We start from the raw sequence: 23,830 nt of genomic DNA on the forward strand, positions 1-23,830 counted from the left end.
ACACCGAAAAATACGGTAATAAACTCATCGATTCTACGAATTAAAAAAAAACAAACCTCGAGCTAAAATATCGTCTCTTTATAGAACAAGTGTAACATGAATACATATAAATATGCATAGGTTACTAATGCCGTAAATATTCTGCTATACGAAATCATATAAGCGTTGGGAAAAAGAAAGGGGAGAATATACATATATATTAATATGAAATATGTATTTTCGAAACTATAGTAGAGTGTATACTTCAATATACTTTTTTAAATAAAAATGTTATACAACGCACAAACTAAAGATATTTTCCTCGGTTTTGATTTAATCACAATTCGATTCCAAGTAAGTGAGGTTGAAATTAAGAAACGAAATTAGTTATAATCCTTGTAATTTTTTTTAATTGTGATTGTTTGCTACCTAACACAGTGAGTATGGAGATAATAATGAACATGTTTAATACACATTAAGAGAGAGTTTTTGATTGGCTTTTGAGGTGTCTGCTGTGATACATTGGCAAATCATACTTCATCTAATAAAACACTTTTAGGTATTATTTTTCGTTAAATAAAATGATTCCTCGCATCGAGTACAGCCAACCTTTAATAAATACTATAATAATAATAAACATTATTTTTCAATGGGAGTAAATTAATTAGCGTTCTTGAATATTGATGACGACAAACAAGTATTACAATTTCAAGTTGGAAAAATTTAGTTAGATAGGACTTTTTGAATGTATTTGAGCAAATACTTTCAATCAAAATTCCTATAATAAGTAAAAAAAATGTATTAACTTTTTTTTTATTAAAAATTACCATGTTAATAAATCTTTGATTTTTATTTCTTCTGTGGTAATTAACTATTGTTAAAACGATTGTATAGCTATTGCTTATCAATGATGAACAAATGCCAAATATATACGTAAAAAAAAACGTTCATAAGTATGTGCAAAATAATATCTTTAAATATATGTAAAATAATATTCGTAAATATATGTAAAATAATATTCGTAAATATATGTAAAATAATATTCGTAAATACATGTAAAATAATATTCGCAAGTATATGTAAAATAATGTTCATAAATACACGTAAAATAATGTTCGTAAATACATGTAAAATCCTGTTCATAAATACACGTATAATAATGTTCGTAAATATATATATATATATATAAATAATGTTCATAAATATATATATATATATAAAGAAATGTTTGTAAATATATGTAAAACACTGTTCATAAGCATAATTCAAATAACGTTAATAAACGTATGTCAGCTAATGTTTGTAAACATATGTCAATTAATAATCACGAATGCATATTAAAGAGCATTCATGAAAATATGTCAAATACAGTAAATATAATCAACTTTTATTCATTAACCTATATCCAACAATGTTCATGACCATGTTCAACATTAGAATATTCAAAAATTCAGTTCGGGAGATGAACGAAACATACTAGAAAGTAACACGTGAGATCTGAAGTCACTGATTCACTACAACGTTTAAAAGAAATTATAAAAACAGATTCATTAAATTATGTTTGTTTATGTAAGAAATGATTGTAATATTCGATCACAAACTTGAAATCTGGCTACGAATATCACCACCGGGTGTAGTCGGAGGAGGAGTGTACTGGGTCGTCAACGGAGCTGCTGGAGCAGGTGCAGGAGGTGGAGCCTTAGTAGGCTGGAAGAAATGTTACCTTTTATTAATTTCATCATCTGAACTCATCTAGATAATACTAGCACATGTATTTTCTTTATCAAGCTCAAGGGAAACTTTTAAATGATTATCTTTCTAGAAACTCGTCAAGCGAATGGATAAAATAATTTACAACGTCTTAAAACTTTGAAAGATCCCTGAGATTGAATTCTACTTTTATATACAGTTATAGTTATAAAACTCTTTCAGTAAAGTTTGTAATTTTACCTTTAATATCTAAACTTCACATTTTCTTTGACTATACTTATAAAGACTAGAAGCATGGCTCCGCATTGAAGGATTTGTTAGCATTAACTGGAGTTAGAAACTGTTACATACAGCAGCTGAAGTGTTATATTTATATACACCTGCATGCCGTAAATAGCAAATCTTTTCACAAATCTTCATTGCACTTATCAATTCAGCAATGACGATGCATTGTTAATATTATCAGAACAAGTTGTGTTTGCGGTGTATAATCAATAAAATCAAAACATTATGCCTGTTTATGGCATATGCTTAACAGCATGAAAATAGGTTTTGTTTATGTTGCATAACTAATATTGTTAATTAACGGCTATACATGGTTTATGATTAACAATATGAAAGTTTAATTTAGATGTATAACACTTTTCTCACTAGTATTAACCTAAAATACTTTAATTGTTTGGATAACATGTGATATTCATCGGCACAATTAACATACCATTATTATTCAGCGGACTAATTAGTTATTTCATGATTTTCAAACAAACTGCTTACATTCCACAACAATATAAGGCCTACTTTATTTATTTACTTCGCTCTTGCTGATGTACTGAAATTTACGTTTTTGAGAGAAAAAGAAGTTCACAAGTAAATATGAAATTTCTTGTTTTTGTTTATGATGTATGCTAGACTATATTAACGTTTGTTTGTTCTTTGGTAGAAGATAAAAAAATTTAATATATGTTGTATTTATGATACATGCTCAGCAATATTAATTAAAGTACCGTGTGCTGATATATTGCAAAAATGATTGATTTCTCATGTACATGGTATTGAAATGAAAGCATGTATTTTTTTAGAAAAAAAAGAGGAAAATGGCGAATTTTGTTTAGGACTTGCGAATAAAAAAAATACTCTTGTATTTGAAAGAAGTGAACAATTATTTTTTTCTGATATACGTTATTGCAGAGAAAAATCCTTTATGCTGAATGATAAGTCAGTGATATGCTTATAAAACAATGATGTCGGCTTAGCATATTAAAATAAAAAAAGGAAATTCAGACACAACTTCAAAATGTTAAAAAAAAGTAAGCATTTAAAACACAAAAGCAAAACCTCATACAAGGATGCTAAAGAAAACACAACAACGATAAATAAATGCATTAACTCACACAAAGAAAACTAGTTAAAAGTCAAGCAGTGTATACCCGAAAACATACAATAATTAATGAACACGTACCAATAAATAACCGTATTGCAGAGATTTGTCAAAACTGATAATAAACTGTGTCCGTCACACTTACTGCAAAATATTTTCAACCAAAAACCCACACTAGTCCAAACAACACGAGCCTAATATCTGCCAATCATATAACCATATCCGAAGGTTAATAAAGTAATTGTTAAACACATACCAAGTATTGTTAGATATATGCCGACAGTTACTAATCATAATACATATTACTTACCATTCGTATGCCAACAGTTTCTAATTACATGTTGCCAACACTGACGACGGACAGACCAACTCCTAACCAAGCGCATACCAGAAATTGTCAATACCATAATGTTACTTATGTTGCTTGTATCCCCGGTTTTCAAACGTCTAAAGTACATTACCTGATGTTTACCGACTATTAATAACCACAGACCAGGGCTTTAGTCGTATGAACCACAAGTACCAGATATCGTACATGAAATTTAGAAGTTATATGTCAAAAATTACTAGTCACGTGGCAAAAATACCAGACGTAAACCCACCACACTGGTCAGACTTATTTCCAAATCTTGTTTGACACAGATTTAGTTTCTTTACGCGCCAACAAAAACGGATATTCCAGGTTGTTTAGTTTTCCAGCTGATTTAATGCTCATATTTTCTTCTTTTTTTCGATTTTTGATGCTGTTAACAGACCAGCATAGATCCGGGTTAGTGAACTATATTGAATCGATGGTAAAACGCAGTAATGTTTTATGTCACTTTAGAGGGGAATTTCTCTTAATTCCCAAAAAGGGATTTTAACTGTAAAATATAATATCATTTATATTTTCAGTCTTTCTAATTGAGTTCCCAGAACCTTGTACGGTTATAATAACGGTTCTACAATAAATTAATTCTGGGGACAACTATCAAATATTCACGTTTCTACGTAGGACAACTTGCGAACTACCGGTATTCCACAATACAATATTCCAGTTTGGGGGTAAAATATTCTGACAACTAGTATATTTATTTGAACCTCACTAGAAAGTAATAAAAGTAACTGTACACTAGATGGCCGGGTGTGGCTTAGTGGTTAGCATGCTGAGGTGCAGATTGGAAAATCAAAGAGTTAGCCGGGATATGCCTCTTAACAATCTCTGCACTTTCCATCTTGGGGAGCGTTATAAGTGTAGCAGCCATTTCCGCTAATTAATTAAGAATAGTCGTATAACGTACGGCGAGTACTTCTGATTGGTCGTCCTATGCACCTACTTATTGGAGGCCTCTGATGTGGCCGTTAAGACTCTGTGTCGTTTAAGTTGAAAATACCAATTCCACCCAGTGGATTTCAGTAAATAAAGTTTTAGTCTTGTAGACTCTTCTTCTTCCAAGATACGTTGACAATAACATACTTACTCTAAAATAATCGTAGAAGAAAACAGAGAACACAGTGAGTTTCTTTATCAACAAAAACTGAACATTCAGAGAAGTAAGTAAAAGGAATTATAAACAGGGAGAAGACAAGTGACTTGTAATATTTGTCATAGCTGTTTTTATTTACAACTTACCGAGAGAACAGTGTTTAAATGTACTGGATTGTGTTTCTTTCGTGTTTTATTGTACAGATTTTATCCCTTTTCTCAGCATAAGAGTTTATGCTGATTACATATGAACCAATGGTTAAATGCCATTATTTAGGTTAACAGTTTATTTTCGTTAGAAACTTCTAAGCACTATACCCGCCGACATCGCAGAAATACGCTAATGGAGGATCCCTTAAAGTGTAGGTTAGATATCAGTTTTAAAATAAGTTTGTTTTCTGTACTTGTAGATGTAGAACACTAAATTTTGTTGTTTAAGTAGACGAGTTATGTGAAGAAAATACGCGGTTACTTTGTTATCAAAATCCAATTTCTGGCACCAAAAGTATTTCTATATTATCTAAAACTTTCCAACAACTATCTTAATATCAGTTAACTGGGACATAAAACGCATACTATGCTTTCCTAACCCTACTTTGTAATGTTTGAACATCCTGTTAATTCATTCTATTATCCTTTTTTCACCTAAACAATGTAATGATTCTATATTTTTCTAGGTTTCAACTGAAATAGATGCATATGTTTGTGTATACCGGGTTTACAATTGTTTTGGGAAATTAAGCTAATTTACGCACGTAAGCCACCTACCTTCCACATACAGACACATATATACTTAGAGATTTCTAAATGTACGCGTGGTGTAATGTTTGAGGGATATTACTGTTTTTTTTTAACGCTTACTATGTTCTGATTCATTATGAGAATGACACTGAACAATGTCTTAAAACATTTCTCGCTTCTGTGCATATGTTCAGTTAAGTTTTAAAAATACTTTTATGATTATTATCATTACATGGATACATTAAAATAACGATCATTCTCATGATTGTAATTTATACTGGAAAATTAAAAGCTAAAAATTTTTTATTATTACTTTTATGGACCAAGGCAGATGAAATAATAGCTATTGCCTCTTAGTTTTTAGTTCTGAAGCCACTGTACGCAGTGATATATATATAGTTAACAACTATGTTAATTTAAAATTACCTCTTGTTTTGATGAAATTACAGATGAAAGAAAATAAATGGCGCCAGAACGATCCTGGGTCGTTTGGGTATGTTTAAAGTCAGGCTGGTCAGTATGTTCTCTGACCTCAGACTGGTTAGTTTTTGAGAGAGCATCGTGGTTAGTCTGTGGTATGTTTTCCGACTGGTTAATTTGTAGTGTGACCTCGGATTGATTAGTTTCTTCAGCTTGGCCAGTCTACGATGAGGATGAATTCTTTCCTGTTAATTAACTCTTATAAAGGCGTTTCAAGAAATATCGTTAGGAGAACAATAGTTTTAAAACAGAATAATTATATACACAAGACAATTCAGTTGTGTTCCTATATAACAGACTAACAATTATGTTATTTTGATAACGAAATATCTTTTTATTACACACAGGAGTTTACACATTATTAAATATGTAAATAAACATATACGTCACACACTCTTTTATTTTTCCCACAGTATGAGTTATATTATACGGGTTATATAGTGTATTGAATGACGATTTACTTACAACATAGTACAATAAGTTATATGTATCTAAAAGTAAACACTATGAAGATACAACATGGACAAATTGCCAACCAATCAAGCAACAACTCAGGGAGTTGTATATTAAAAAGCAAACAAAACAAGCCTCTTTAGGCTTCATAATACAGAGTTCGATGCTTCATAAACGGCTTATACAGACGGTCCATGCTCCGGCATGTACCATACCTTTTAAAGACTACATTTCCGGAAGCGTGTTTATCATGAAAACTAAAACCCAAAACAAAACAAAAAATTCAACTTGTGACCATATCAAACCATTATATACCAAAAGGGCTAAATACATAAATGTCAACTTAGCACTACGATTCATAATTAAATAATACGCTTGCTTATTAGTAATTAAAGTACGGATTCTTCCGTATATAACAACGTGAGATATGAATACTTCATATAATATAAGGAACCTACGTTCATCATCTGTATTGATACTTTATGGACAAGAACTACTTGGAAAATATCGACAAACAGACTTATTCTTTCTAACTTTTGGTTCTGATGTTGCGCATGCTCGGTTCACTGGTTATGCTTTATACATGCTCTGCGTTAGAGAATACTTAGGTAAATGGAAAACAAATCATTCTTCATTAACATGAAGATTAGTTAAAGCTTATATCGCAAGAAGACATGCAGGACCATTTGCAGCCACAAATATTTATATATAAATAGTCGTTTTTGATTAATGCTGTCCAAATGCTTTACAAATTTTACTCAAACGTCTTTTAAAATAACATACGGTTTTTGAGAGGACTTGTAACTATAAAACAGATATATTTAAAACTTTATGAAATTTTTCTTCTGTTTGGCAGTAAAATTAGATAATCATAAGAGTCAAAATCAAAACAAAACTTGTGAACTTCCGATTCGTTCCTTTTTATTTTTATAAAACTCGAGTCATATTTGAAGTGGGAATGAAGGTAGTATTACATTATACTTTTAAAAGAAAACTGAATATTATTTGATTTATTTTAAAAGTCCGATATCAATAATTTCGCTTTAAATCATAAATTGAAAATTATCTGTGACTTTCTTTTAGTTGTGATAACAAATTAGCTATCAATTTATGTTATTTATACAGACAGTGATTAAAATGACTGATTTAGAAAGTTATAGATGGTTAAGTAGATCTTGACCTTATCACCACCTAACTCTCTGTCGTACAACAAAAACTGGACTCTTTTTTTGCTGATACCTTAGAGACCACAGCAGAAGAAACACCAGGCTTCTCAGCCCAAGGAGCACTGCCTGTGGGGCCGAACACTGACCGCAACGGCTTGGGTCGAAAACTTGTAGGGGAGTCGACGTGGTGCACCTCTGGGGTGCCACGCTAGAGGGCATTGTCAAAAAGTAAGGAAGTACTGATGACATCACAGTAGAAACATACTAGCTATTTACAAAATTCACAACTCCTTGCGTAAAAACGGAAACCCATCTCTAAATGATTTAGACGATGTTTTTCACTTGCTTAATAAAAATTTCATTTATTTATGATTTTCAAGTGAGGCAGAAATATCCTGTAGAACTTATTTTTTCTTACTATATTTTTTACTTTAATTTCTTGTTTCAAATTTCTTCGAAGACACTTTGAATCACACGAAACTACGAAAACTTTATACGATCCATTTTATCATTAAAATAACGATATTTGTTTAACTTGAATGTCGATAAAATTTTCAAATTCGTATGCTCATCTCTAAATTTTTCAAATGGATGCAAATTCAAATAGTGCTCTTTAATAAGATGTGATTTCTTTGATTTAGTGAATATTAAAAGAAAATCACATTTATGCAGACCCCCTTAAGCCTGCATAATCAATGTTTTAAAACATGTGAAAACTTTGCAATAAACGTAGCTCCAGAGAAATAAATCTGAACTGGAATGATTATTAAAAACTCAGATTCTAACTATAAACATTCTTTTATTTCGTTTTCTAAGTCTTCCGATTCGTCTTTGAAATTTAATTCCATTGAGTTCTGAGAAGGTACACAAAGAATGAGAAGAATTGGCTTAAAGAATATGGTAACAAAACTAAATTTGAACTAAAATTAGCTTCCGTTAAACAGCGTGGTGACCCCGTGTTATATTTAGAGCCAGGTGTATGTGTCTTGGCAAGGGATGCTGTAGTCAGAACCTTCAACATACATTTGATGCTGGTGTGAATAGTATTGTTTCTTTCATACAAAAATGTATCAATATTGCATTGTTAAAAATATTAAGCTAATGATTTGTTCTACGTGGAAAATGCCCTGCCGTCATTGTATGTGTTGAAATCGAAAATTAGAATTAACGTAGAGATGAAAAAAAGAAAACATGTTTCATTAGAAACTACAAGTACAATAATCAACAAAGACATTCAACTATGAAAACAACCACAGTTTATGAATACACAGGGATGTTTTAAAGACATGTTATGCGAATCTGTATTTAAAGAAAAACTTTATGATATGTGAAAGTATGTTCAGATGGGAAACAAATGTGATTTAACGGGTAAGTACAAATAATGTTATCTGCTGTTTCGTTCACTTCTTCTCCCTCAAAAAACAATCAAATCAAAGAGATGTGAGTAGAAAAAAACAAAAGATTTTCACTTGGATTTACAATTGATGCAAGGTTTCCCTATTGATAAAGTTTTAAAACGTGATAAATTAAAATATCGTTCAGTAAAGTTTATGCAGCTAATTTGTATTTATTCATTCTTAAGACGTATTCTTAAGACGTATTTTAAATGCATAATCACATAACTCACAGGCGTGTGCTATGGCATCAACTGATCTAATATTCGCATTTGGTTTAATATGAAGGACTTTAGGAAATCCCCTTCTTGTAAAATGGATCCCTAAAAAGTAGTAAAGTCCTATAATTGCTAATCTCAATTTCAGTCTACTCTCTTGTAAGGTACATGCAGAGGAGTGATCAAGAAAGAAAGTTATTATTACTGAAGTCATCATAATGAAGGGAAATCAATTCATACTGTTACTTTTGTTACCATATTCCATTATCTCTTTTTAATTAAAAAGGGATAAATATTATTATTTTGTTCCTATAAAAAAATTCCATTAAAGTGCTGCCATCTTGTAAGGTGTTTCAATGGAGTTACACATTACACGTGTTAAACAATGGAAAAATTCCATTATGAATAAACAAATCGAGAAATGTTCAAAGCGTAGAAATGAAACATTCTTGTTTCTTTACCGACATGAGCTATGCTTTAGAATGTAACAATAGATCAACATTTCAAACCGACTGAGCCATCCTAACCGTATATATATATATATATCACGTTTATTATTGAATATCAAGTTTACCCGTTGTTGTTTTATATCATCTTTCTTTACACATCATAATCATATCAGATAACGGTTATATAAAGATTTTTTTCTGCTTCCCTTTAAAAAGTATGGCAGGTAAAACAGCTCAGATTTGTAAGCAAAAAGTGTTGATTATTTGTTCTGTTTGTTGTAGCACATAGCTACACAATAGGCTATCTATGCTCTGTCCACCAAGCGAAATTGAACCCCGAACTTTTAGGTTTTAATTTACCACTGACCCACTTGACGACAAAGTTGTTGATAAGCTTGATATTTATCTTATGGTCCTCGGTGGCCCAGCGGTAAGCCTGAGAGCTTATAACACTAAAAGTGAGGTTTTGGTACCCTCGGTGGGCAGAGCACAGATAGCCCATTGTGTAGTTTGCGCTTAACAATAAACAAATAAATAAACTATTTCATATATCACGAGAATTTATAAGTAGTGGTTAATTCATGATGATTATTTGTGTGTGTAACTGAGCTTTAGACTGAAATAAAAGAGATAAACATAAAATAATAAAACGAAAACAAAATTAGCAATTCAAAACATCTGTAACATATCAAAATTTAGAAACTGAAGAGTATAAGAGTGAAACAAAATAGAACTTTCGAATGAAATTAAAAATATTAATATTAATAATTCAAATGAAAATATATCAATCTAAGCATCAAAATATATTTCAGTACGTAAAATAGTTTTAACTTATGAAAACAAATGGTACTTATAAATTTAAAGGGTGAATTTATATTTATAAAGGAATGATCCAGAGGGCTTTATAAATAAAGTAATAAGAAAAATTCGGAGTATTTGTTCCCAGGTGGGGCAGCTGTAAGTATTCGGGTTTACAACGCTAAAATCAAGAATTCAATTCACCTCGGTAGACACAGCAGATAGCCCGCTGTGGCTTTGCTATAACAAAACATACACACTCGAAATATTTTATTTTGACTAGTTAACATGAGCTTCAAGTTGCGCTAAACTGGAGTGGTTTTATATAATTCATCCTTGTAAAGGTACTGTTGGATTTCTTTATGAATTATTTATATTTTTGCGATATCTTATGAAAGAGTGAATATATATATATATATATATATACAGACGTGACTGAAAATATCTTCTTTAACGTATGCCTTCCTTTAAATGGCACACAAAATATAAACGTTTATCAAAAGAAAGCGCTTCTTTTTAACTGTTGTTACGCAAGTTTAAATCATACATAAAAACAATTGATGTAACATGAATTATAGTTTGTTTTATTAAAGTTCAACAACCCCAGAAGTGTCAAAAACATATTAGAAACGTCTATTGAATTAGAAACTTTTATAAAGCAAGAAAAAAAACCCTACACGCACAACAAAATAGCATACAATTTTAAGGACAAAAAGAAAACGCAACTTGGCAATACATCATAACAGTTTAGCTGTAACACATCTGTCATTATCCCTAAAATTGTTTATTAGTGGTTTGAAAGCTGGAGTTTTAATACATATTATATTTATTAAATCTTTAAAGGAATTAACTTTCCAATGTAAATAGCACACTAAGGCTAAAAACAAGCAAATGACACATATGAGCCTTATCATTCCACCCCGAATGTCAATGTCTCTTGAAAAACGCACTGCCATCTATTGACCATTGCGAAAATAAACTTGGCAGTTTCTTAATTGAAAGATAAAGAGTAAAATAATAAAGTTACTATTATATTGAATGTGTTGTCCATCGTTCCAAACTTGAGTGCTATTCACTATGAATAATAACTCAGAACCCTTCATCACTTAACATATTGATAACCTCAGCAGTAAACAATTAGTAAAACTCGAGGAGTTTTTAAAGAAGATAAAAAGAGAACATACGTAGAACGGCACTGGAGACACATTACTGTAACTTGAAGGACTGGCTGTAGAACTTGGAAGTTTTGTAGGTGGAACAGGTGGAACAGAACCAACTCCAAGGGCGGTATAGTCTGTAGGAATAGCACTCCCACTAAAAGATACAAACCTGGAGTGTGAAAACTGAGAAATAAAACACACGACTGTATAAGAAACACATTAAATATATACATTCTTTGTTCATGAAATACTAATTTTCAGTTGCAAGTTTTTTAACACAAATGAATAATATATAAGTAATTATTTCACTACAACCGGTACCACTAAGGACCGATTATATGTAAGACGTTGTTGTTTTTTAAATGTACTCTAGTCTTTTTTGTACCATAATTTTTTCCTTTGATGGATGAACATACCATTCAGGAAGTAAAATCCATTTTAATAATTGGAGCAATTTTGACGGAATTAATCCTGCTTATTTATCTACTCCTGAGGAATTCCTCTTCTAGGCTTATCATTATTTCTTAACTCTCTCGGAAACAGGATGTTCATTTGCGTTTAAGCACATAAATGCACACTGAACTATATATGCGTTGTTTCCAATGCAAAGATCGAACCCTAAATTTAAATATTACAAGCCCTCACGTTCACCATTGAATCACTGGTGGAAGGACAGAGACAGAGTGCAAAGAGTCATAAAACTATAGAAAGTTCAATTTCAGAATTATAAATGAGTTAAGTTTGAGTTATGTCGATTTTAACGTTTGCAAGTGTAAAAACCTTATTGCGGTTCTTGTGTATCTAATAGTACTTTTGAGATTTTAGAGACTCCCGCTTATTGTTAAACAATTTCTCAGACGCAAAACTTATCCATGTATAAATAAACACCTGTTTCTGAGGTATCAAGGTTTTCGAGGAGCTAGCATTATGTTTTAAGCTTCCATTATTTTTTGGTATTGTAAAAATTTCAAGAAATGCTAGAATTATCCAGGTAAGCATAGGTATTTCCGAGACACCATCGTTACGCTAGTAGAAGCAATTTGTTTTTGACGTTCAGTGGTTATTCAGTAGCTAAAATGTCCCTCAGTGGCACAGCGGTATGTCTGCGGACTTACAACGCTATAATCCGGGTTTCGATACCCGTGGTGGGCAGAGCACAGATAGCCCATTGTGTAGCTTTGTGCTTAATTCCAAACAAACAGTAGCTAAAACTATTTCTGAGAATGCAATATTTTTCGCTTATTGTCCACACTTTAACAAAATACCAAGGAATTTTCAACTCTCTCAGAAATATTCTTTAAATTCATTAATATTTATGTGTGAATTTAAAGCTCTTTCTATAATGTTAAAAAGTTTCTAAGATATAATTCTTTCTCAAAGGGACTAAATCGTTCTTATGAAAAAAAGGTTCTCGAAAAGACTCAACTGTTCCCAAGAAATAATGCTCTCCAGAGAGGGATAAGGTTTTCCTGAGGAACAAGGCTGTTCAGGAGACTCAATTGTTTAATGCTCTCCAGAGAGGGATAAGGTCTTCCTGAGGAACAAGGCTGTTCAGGAGACTCAACTGTTCTCAAGAAATAATGCTCCCCAGAGAGGGATAAGGTCTTCCTGAGGAACAAGGCTGTTCAGGAGACTCAACTGTTCCCAAGAAATAATGCTCTCCAGAGAGGGATAAGGTCTTCCTGAAAAACAAGGCTGTTCAGGAGACTCAATTGTTCCTAAGAAAAGAGGTTCTCCTAGGGGCTAAACTGTGTTTGGAAAAGAAGGTTCTTCAAAAGGCTAAGATGTTCCTAAGAAAGGAAGCTCTCCAAGGAGCTAAAGTATTCCTAAGAAATAAGACTATCCAGGAGGATAAAGTGTTTATGAGAAACAATTATTTTCAAAAGAAAAAAGTATTCCTAAGAAAGAAGTTTATTCAGGAGCGATGTAGATACTAAAGATCCCCAAGCATAGTTATTAGAAATGGAGGGTCTGTTTCCTTTACCTAAATATTTTTCTCACAATACTAGGACATTCGAGAAAACAATAAGTTATCCAAGAACATACATCTACAACAATAATACTAAGGTTTCCTTTATAGCTAAAAACTTCTGAAAGAGACTTAGGTTCTACAGTTAAATATACTTGTTTGAGACAAACTAACATATTCTAAATTTGTACGGATAATCTAGAAATCCCTACATATATTAAAAGCGTTTTGGGTTCTTCGGTTTGCTAAAAATATTTCAAAAACTATTAAGGTACCACAAGCGATTTTGAAACACCAGAGTTGTTCAAGTGGTTTACAGAGGTTTCAAAAATCCGATTCGGTTTCCAGATACCTAAAGATAAATCAAGAAAACGAAAAGTACCTAGCCAACTACAAACATTTCTGAAATGTGAATTTCCCAGTGGGCTAAGGTTTTACTAAAATATCAAAGTTCTCGGGAGAGAGAAAAGGGTATTGTTAAGAAATTAAGGTTCTCCAAGTGTTTTTCGAGATATGGAAATTGTTCAGGTAGCTACAGTCGTTTCAAAAATCTGGATTAGTTTCCACCTAATTACAGTTATATAAATGGCCTAAGGTTTTGCCAAGAGTCAAAATTATCAGGGTAGTGGAAGGTGTTTTTAAGAAACGAAGCTTTTCAAATGGTTGCACCCGTTCTAGAAGAACTAAACTATTATTGAAAGTCAAATGTGTTTCTGAAATATTCGCGAAGTTGATTCTTATGTTCTAGAAATGCTAAGATTTTTCAGAAACTTGAAGGTTCTTCAAGTACTCAAAGATGTTGTTGAAACACAAAGGATCTTGAGATACAGAACGGATTTTCTGAGATACAAATATTTTCAAAGTAAAGAAAGATCTTTCCGAGAAGCTATAGCTTTCTTAGTATAATAAAGCGTTTCTTAGACATCAAAGTTTTCCCAGTACAGAAAGATATATCTGAGACGGTATAGTTCTCTTGGTATAAAAAGGTGTTTCTGAAACACCAAAGTTTTCCAAGTACAGAAAGATATTTCTGAGACGGTATAGTTCTCTTGGTATAAAAAGGTGTTTCTGAAACACCAAAGTTTTCCATGTACAGAAAGATATTTCTGAAACGGTATAGTTCTCTTGGTATAAAAAGGTGTTTCTGAAACACCAAAGTTTTTCATGTACAGAAAGATGTTTCTGAGACGATATAGTTCTCTTGGTATAAAAAGGTGTTACTGAAACACCAAAGTTTTTCAAGTACAGAAAGATATTTCTGAGACGGTATAGTTCTCTTGGTATAAAAAGGTGTTTCTGAAACACCAAAGTTTTCCAAGTACAGAAAGATGTTTCTGAAACGGTATAGTTCTCTTGGTATAAAAAGGTGTTTCTGAAACACCAAAGTTTTCCAAGTACAGAAAGATGTTTCTGAGACGGTATAGTTCTCTTGGTATAAAAAGGTGTTACTGAAACACCAAAGTTTTCCAAGTAGAGAAAGATATTTCTGAAACGATTCCCCGGTAAAGTTAGCATGTTTTAAAGACATCAGTTTTTGAGTAGTTTAAAGTGTTCATGAGAAGTGAGGTTTTTTCCATGTGTTGAAATATAATTCTTAAGATTATTAATAAAGTTCTCCAGGTGGTTAAGGTGACCCTTAGACTAAAAGATTGCTGTAATGTTTTATGATTTATCAAGGTTGCCCTGATATAGGTGACATTTCTATATTTACTCAAACGTTCAAGGAATTATTATATATAACTTCTGAATATAAATAAACTAACCCTGTTACTAAAACTAAAATTTTCCAATTAAAGTATACGTTGATGAATAACAGCTCAGTAGACAGTTTGTTTGTTTGTAGTTAAGCACAAAGCTACACAATGGGCTATCTGTGCCCACCACGGGTATCAAAACTCGGACTTTAGCATTATAAGCCTTCAGACTTACCGCTGAGCCACTGAGAGCCAATTCAGTAGAACTAATTTATTGGTAATACTGATTTTAGTATAAATCAGTTAAAACAGTATTGTTTGGTAATCATTTTATATTTACATAATAGATACCCCAAGTAAAATTTATTGAATTAATGAACTTATTTTGTTCTTGCAGAATATTTTAATCATGTGCACAATAAAAGGCCACTCTTACAAAAAAAAGGTTAAATGAATTCTATAAAGTGAACTTAAGAATTTTACAATCATAAATATGAAGGAAATACTTGCAAAAAACATTTTGAAGATAATGATCTGGATGACATTATTAATTCAGTTCTATGTTTAGCATTTCATTCATTAAAAATATATTAAATTATTGTAGCTGACAAGTTTTAAATATTCAGTCTTCATATTTTTCATAAATTTTGCTAATTTGTGTATTTTTATAGCAGCTAATAATTATTTGATATTAAAAGATGATTATACACTAAACTAACGTGAATTAAGCTAGATTTAAAATTAATGAAATGTTTTATAAACAGACTGCCTAAAGAGGCTATGTGTTATGAACGAAATGTTGATGCACTTATAAAAATCACCATATTGAGTTATATTACGTTTCATATTTTCTAGTATAATCAGATAGTGTTATTAATTATATCCAGATTTAAAATATGGAGTATATTTTTATTCTAATTTAAACTACTCATGCACAGACAGCTCTAGGCAACAAACTATTAAAATAATTTAGATTCAGACTATTTGATTGAAGTTAAACACAAAGCTACACAAAGGGCCATCTGTGCTCTGCCCACCACGGGTATCGAAACCCTGTTTCTAGCATTGTAAGTCCACAGACATACCGCTGTGCCACTGGGGGGGGGGATTCAGACTATGAAGTTTATTCAGAATAAGCCTGCTAAACATATTCATATTTTTACGAGTACTCATATCCAAACCATTCAGTAAAATCAGATTCTAATTACTAAGATAATTTAGATTCAGATTATAAAGTTTATTCAGAATAAGCCTGCTAAACACATTCATATTTTTACGAATACTCATACCCAAACCATTCAGTAAAATCAGATTCAGATTACTAAGATAATTTAGATTCAGATTATTCATATCCAAACCATTCAGTAAAATCAGATTCATATTACTAAGATAATTTAGATTCAGATAATGAAGTTTATTCAGAGTAAGCCTGCTAAACATATTCATATTTTTTACGAATACTCATATCCAAGCCATTCAGTAAAATCAGATTCAGATTACTAAGATAATTTAGATTCAGATTATGAAGTTTATTCAGAGTAAGCCTGCTAAACATATTCATATTTTTACGAGTACTCATATCCAAACCATTCATTAAAATCAGATTCAGATTACTAAGATAATTTAGATTCAGATTAGGAAGTATGTTTATATTTCGATTAGAAAGACTTTGGAAACACCTTTGAAGTCATTCCGGAGAAACCGTTTAATACAGAGACACAAGATTTGTTGCATGTGCAAAAATAATGTGTAAAGTTTGTTGCTGTTTTTTTACAGCACCGACAGATGTTATTAATGTGTTATTGGACAGTTCTCCTTCACACCGAAGCCTTAGCATCCACATCACACATCTTCTCCAGTAGGTGGCCACTCCGTTCTCCGGGTATTAAGCCTATGGATTTTTTTCCTTTTATGACACTTCCTAAAGAGCATTGTTTATGTTAGTAAGGTTGAGAGTAAGAACGAATTGCGTTAACATAACCAAGAAGCCTTCCCAAAGATAACATTACTCCTACAATGTTGTAAAACACTTGGCAGGAGATTGGGTACAGACTGAATATTTTGCGTGTAACTCGTGGTGCACACGTTAAACTATGGTGATTGTTTGTTGTAGAAAGTTTTCAACATTATTATTGCACGTGCAACAAACCGCGTGTCTCTATATTAAATGTTTTCCCGCTCTAATTTTTTAAAAGTGTTTCCAAACTTTTTGTATTCTCTGTAAGGTCAGCTTCAGAATACCAATCGTATTCATCTTTACACTACTAAATATATTCAGATTCGACTAATGACTGATGCCGCACATATATTCAGATCATCAAGTATATTGAGATTCAAGCTACCAGTTAAATTGACTCAAACTATCAATTATATCCGTATTAAGATTATCAAGTGTAATCATATTCTGACCACAAAATATATTCAACTACCAAATATATTTAAATTGCCAATTATATTAAAATTTGAACTAGTTGGAAAATCAGAATTGAACTCTAAAGTGCAATTAGATTCATCTATTATGCATATTCATGTTCAGACTGTATGTTCAGATTCAGACTACCGAGAACATATAAAATTATAAGATATAATTGGAATCATGTTGCCGATTATATAAGATCCGCTGTTTCGAGAAATGTCTGCTACATATTTTGTGTTGTGTTTAAAAACTTTAAATTTTATGTGTGAAAAAGAAACAAAACAAAATATTTGTCCAAGTAACACAGTAAATTTGTAAAAATCAAATTCAGTTTACTATTTTGTCGTGTTACTTAATCTCATACCTTTATTTTCTATGAGTATAATTTAACATATTCTTATTCAACTTCATAAAGTTTTATGCTTTCTTGTGTTAAAGCAAAATATAATACACTTTTTGAAATGAAAGTAAAATTTTTGCTTTTAGCATGGTGCGAAGATTTTCCTGAATATTACATGAAGTCATAAGAAAACTACGTATCGCATTTCAACATTAAATCTTCAGAATATTGGTGAAAATATTTTGTTAAGTTCAACGTCTGGTACAAATTAGAAACCTTTAATAATGATTAATACTGGGGAAGGTTTAAGATATGTTTTCAGTAAAACGTTGAACACAATAAAGCATATAAATCATTAATTAATGAGGGAAACTAAATGTTATAAAGATATTCAGTACGAAATAACATAAAAAGTAAAAATAAATCGATATACAACGCGTAACTACGTAACATAACCTTCACTTAACGAAACAAAATACATGTATGAGGAAGCAAAACTGTTAAGTTGCGAAAACACACACACATAAAACAACATAATGGGTCGTTAAAAATAAAACAAACAAAATAAAAATATTAGAAAATTATATCATAACAAGCTGTACCATGAAAACTTACAAGGTTAACAGCAACATAAAAAGAAATATAAAAATATGTTATATTCAAAATACAAGTTATATAAAATACACAATAAAATATTCCACATTCGGAGCAGAGTTACTTGTCAGATGAAGAAAATAAAATCATGTTACGTTTTATTCATTCTCACTTAATGCTCTTTATAGATTCACATCTCCTGTTGCTGATGAATTAAGAAATCGTGACACTTCTTCCTCAAATTATTAAGTTTATTTGCTCTCTGGCAAAAATAAATAAATATTAACTTACAAAGTACTAATGTGTATTGAACTACAATTAAATTATTCTATCAATAAAAAATCGCTTCAAACTCATAAATTGAACTGGGTTAACTTAACCATTACTAAAAATACTTAATAATTCAGGTTTGTAATCAGTAAGTTCAATATTTCAGGTAAGTGTGAAATTAGTTGTTAAGTTTTACTTCAATTTTCAAGTGATCATGGTGTTATTTATTTTTTGTTTTCGTAATCCAAGTTCAAGTATCTATAAACAGAATACGTTTACTATCCGTAACTGTGGTGGACAACCAAATTTAAAGACCATATGTTTTGAGCAATTAACGTATATAATTTTATACGGTTTTGAAATGTAGTAATAAATACATGTAATTCGATTAAAAGTCACTTAAATAAATAAACAGAAAAGAAGAAATATTATCTATTACTGCTACCAGGACTACGAAGGTAAACAGAGGTTGCAGGAAACATAGTGTGTACATGTAAGAAACACTGTTGAACGAACAAGTTAGAATGTATGTGAACATATATATACTGTCACAATATCTAAGACTGGTATATGACCACATCGATAATAAGATAATAACACCACGTGAGAGTTTTTAATGCCCGGCTACACTTGATCAAACACGTTAATTATATTACAAAAAAGTCTTAGTCGTCTAACTAAAATCCATTATTAAAAGTTTGTGGTTCTTAATCTTTTAGTCTTAATTTTTTGCTTTTAAAAAAGGTCTACTTGGAATATGTTCACTAAAACAGGTATATAACAGAAAATCGAATATATAATAAACATATTTCATCCTAATGTGTCGAAGAGTAAGGTCACATCGGAATAATTAATAGTTTATGTTCGTTAAGCACGGAGCCCGGGCTGGTCCTGTGATAAAGCTTTGGATTTCGCAGCTAGCTAGGCGGATTTGCATTCAACAGTTTGTTTGTTTTTTTTTATTTCGCGCAAAGCTACACTAGGGCTATCTGTGCTAGCCGTCCCTAATTTAGCAGTGTAAGACTAGAGGGAAGGCAGCTAGTCATCACCACCCACCGTCAATTATTGGGCTACTCTTTTACCAACGAATAGTGGGATTGACCGTCACATTATAACGCCCCCACGGCTGAAAGGGCGAGCATGGTTTTGTGACAGGTATTCGAACCCGCGACCCTCAGATTACGAGTCGAGTGCCCTAACCACCTGTCGGGCCTGCATTCAACAGAATATTAGATGCACTTTAAGCTGTGAAAATCATAAAACTGGAAGCAAATTAACATAAAAAATAGCTTATGTCTGATCGTGCACACCGCTAAAGGTGCAAGTATAAGTCGTATTTACGTTTGTTATCAGCAACCTATTTTGAAGAATGTGGCTAAAAATAAGTGTTTATTGTTTCCACATAAATATGACGTGACTTTCTTATTATTACAGTATTCGATTGCCCGCGGTGGACAGAGCGTAGATAGCCCATTGCGCAGACTTGCGCAAAAACAACCGAGAATTATCATTATAAAATATAAGTGTTTTGTGATAATTGGTGTGAAAAGGTTGAACAGTGTGAATGGTGTCTGTAATAGCAATGATTAAATCCTGAAATACAGGCCTGAGCATCGAGACTTCAGATACAACATTTGAAAAAAAATATTTACAAATTAAAAAAAAACAAAAACGAGTACTAAGTAAAGAAGAAAAATTGACGATATTTTTCAAATCGCACAATATATAAAATTGTGAAATTTTGAGAAGCAAAATAAGCTAACTCGATTGTAATGGCGTATAGTTACCATTTGTCATAAACAATGCCATCTACCTTGAGTTTAGGAATTTTTACATTCTATTATCGTGTGTTAGGTAATATTTCAGTTATAATTAATATTTTTTCTTTGATACCTATAGCTATTCAATGTTTGATATATAATCGATCTCTAGCAATCAGCCTTATGTAATTATCAGGACGGCTACTGCACGTTGGTTGCTATTGGCAACGTTTGGGCAGTTGATGGGTAAGAGTAAGAAACAACGGATACTGGAACTTACTCGAAGAAATATAGGCTGTATATGTTTGTTTGTTTTGAATTTCGCGCAAAGCTACACGAGGGCTATCTGCGCTAGCCGTCCCTAATTTAGCAGTGTAAGACTAAAGGGAAGGCAGCTAGTCATCACCATCCACCGCCAACTCGTGGGCTACTCTTTTACCAACGAATAGTGGGACTGACCGTCATATTATAATGCCCCCACGGCTGAAAGGGCGAGCATGTTTGGTGTAACGGGGATTCGAACCCGCGACCTTCAGATTGCAAGTCCAGCGCCGGCTGTATATGAGGGACAAGAGTAACCACGGCAATATGAAACTTTTACTCGAATAACCCATTGTAAATATCAAACAAATTTTAAATTAATATTTACCTATCCTGTTATACTTATGTTTGTGTAGAATCTGAAGTTTCTAATAATCTATCTTTTTCACTCATAGTAGAATTTTACCTTTTAGGCAAATAACGTACTTGAGTCATGAATTTTAGAGCGCAAATACAGAGTGGTATAATAAAGATTTATCAGAACGAAAACATGATTCTATTCCTGAATAATCAGTTGATGCGATTTATGAAACAGAAAATTATTTAGATATTATTTTTTTTCATGAATAAAAATCTGATAAGACTGAATGATCATCAAAATTATTTTAAGATTTATGTAATTCATGTAAGACAAACACAAAAACATTTAAATCCATTTCTTAATGTCTGTAAGACACCACTGTTACTTATGAACCTCCACAGACTAAAATGAAAAAAAACAAAAAAAAACACTTGTCTCTGTAATCCTGTAAACGAGACACTTCACAAGAATTTTAGGAAGAAGGCACTGTCTCTAAACAAAGAAACTTCTGGAAGGAAATAGGGAGGTAGAGGCACATAAAGAAGCAGAAGAAAACATTTTTCCCATCACACTTCTATAGGAAAAAAAAAAAAGTTTTTCCTTTAGCTTCATTCTAAGAACTAACGACTATGTAGAATAATGTAGAATTATTTCTCACAAGTATTTATAAGAAAGTTTTGAGTAATATAAACAGCTGAGGTGAGTTTTTGGGAAGGGAACAGAGTAGACACTGGTCAGCAGAGTAAACTCCTGTATTTTTGCTGCTCCACCACAGTCACGGTGTACACAATCTTTGGTAAAAGCTTCTAATAACTTAAACATTCTAGCAAAAGTATGCGTAGACAGCCTTACGGAGTCACGGTAACAGGCTCAAAGTTGGGGGCTATCATCCTAGCTGCTTGTTTTGCGTGGATGTCACAATACAACTTCTCACCAATGTTGAAATATCCTGAAGAAGAAATGGAAGATTAAATTATTTTTGTTTTAGCTGCACTCCGGGAGACATATAAAAGAAAATATTGTGTTATAGAAACTAATTAGTGCACAAGAAATAAAACATAAGAAAATATTTCTGCATTATAAATTAAATTGATTTGGTAGGATATGTATATTACAGACCATATTACTGTCACCACTGAGCCACGTTATTAAACTCACTACCAGATGAAAGAAGAAAGTGTCATTAAATTTCAATTAAATTCTAATGCGATAAAGCAAGCTTACTTGATATATATATTAGCAAGGAAGTTGAACGGTTTATATTAGCATTGTACTCCAAGTAGAAACAGCTGTTTACCACGTAAGGGAATTCCAATCATTTGTTATAAAAGAGCTGGAAATGTTTTATTTTACCCAGTACGAGGCTATTTGTCAAAGAGTCACTTCTGATACTGTGACAGAGCTCTGGTAAGAAAACGCTTCCGCTGGACAATGTATTATACATGAAAGCTTCCACTGGACAACATACATGAAAGCTTCCACTGGACAACATACATGAAAGCTTCCACTGGACAATATACATGAAAGCTTCTACTAGACAATATACATGATAGCTTTTACTGAAAAATATACATGAAAGCTTCTACTATACAATGTACGTGAATTTCCAATGGAAAATGTACACGAGATCTTCCACTGTACAATATACATAAATGTGTTTAGGAATGAAGATGAATAAGGTATGTCACATAATTAGTACCTTATTTCACTATGAGAATGAAATTGGTCAATAACTGATGAACAACGTATGTCACATAATTAGTACCTTATTTTACTACGAGAATGAAACCGGTGAATAAATGTCGTGACGTTAGGTCAGTGTTGAACGAAACATACGTGCGTGTGTTTGTTATGATGTAGAGTTCATTTTCCTACTAATCATTAACAACTTCTGATCGAAAGTAAGTTAACCATATAGATTAAAATTAAAAGTAACTAATAAATTAATGAAGTCAATTCCATATAACAATCTGACAGGAAATACATAAGATAAAATTAATATGCAAGAAAACAAACTATGTAATAATTATAATTGGATGAATTACCAATAGTAATATAACAAGCACATGTATGCTGGGTGCATATATGGGGCTTATAATTGGATGAATTACCAATAGTAATATAACAAGCACATGTATGCTGGGTGCATATATGGTGCTATTTGCTTGCAGGAACTAATAATATGCTTGTGTTTAATGTATTGCGTATTCTGTAAGGAAATGGGTGTGAATTTTCTAGTATGTTGATGCAATTTTTTTATTGTCTGAACTTTGCTTTGACTAAGCTTACTTTATATTATATACGGACATTTTAGCACAGTGTCATGTCTTTTTTCTTCATTGGTAGCTTTCCTTTTTCAATACACTTATCACAATTTCTTTCAATTGCATTTCATCTATTTCATTCCAATTTTCCGAACTAGCTATTTTGAATCAACAAGTTTGTAGAGGGTTCATTTCAAGTAGTAGTAAACAAACAAACAAGATAATATTTGGCTCCTCTTCCCATCTTTTAATTTTGTGTAATTTTTTGCTTTTACAGTACTGATATTTATTTCTTAATTCCAATATTTTTATCTAATGTGATCGTAATGACATTAGTAGTGATAGTCTTAAACATTGACTTTTCATTCTTTTAATACCGAATTCAAAAAACGCTGTGAGTGAATTTCGCACAAATAGCTATAAGATAAATCTAATAATATCTTGCGCATTTCACAGAAAAAAATTTTAAATTCCTATAGTAACGGTTCTTTAAGCTCTTTTGCTGTAAAT

At 31.7% G+C, this 23,830-nt stretch overlaps 1 protein-coding gene across 1 annotated transcript in view; it reads right to left on the reverse strand.

The window, feature by feature from the left end:
* The window catches only part of LOC106460136 (PDZ and LIM domain protein Zasp-like), an 82,202-nt gene that overhangs the window by 7,523 nt on the left and 50,849 nt on the right, over window positions 1-23,830 (reverse strand). Inside the window, exons 8-12 of the mRNA XM_022386275.1 lie at window positions 21,909-22,005; window positions 11,416-11,560; window positions 7,446-7,580; window positions 5,700-5,915; window positions 1,581-1,686 (exon numbers count right to left, since the gene is read on the reverse strand). Of these exons, the coding sequence (XP_022241983.1) occupies window positions 1,581-1,686; window positions 5,700-5,915; window positions 7,446-7,580; window positions 11,416-11,560; window positions 21,909-22,005 (699 nt within the window). The remainder of the gene's footprint in view (window positions 1-1,580; window positions 1,687-5,699; window positions 5,916-7,445; window positions 7,581-11,415; window positions 11,561-21,908; window positions 22,006-23,830) is intronic.

The sequence above is a fragment of the Limulus polyphemus genome, unplaced genomic scaffold, assembly GCF_000517525.1.
Source record: "Limulus polyphemus unplaced genomic scaffold, Limulus_polyphemus-2.1.2 Scaffold1, whole genome shotgun sequence".
In the NCBI taxonomy this organism is placed as follows: Eukaryota; Metazoa; Arthropoda; class Merostomata; order Xiphosura; family Limulidae; genus Limulus; species Limulus polyphemus.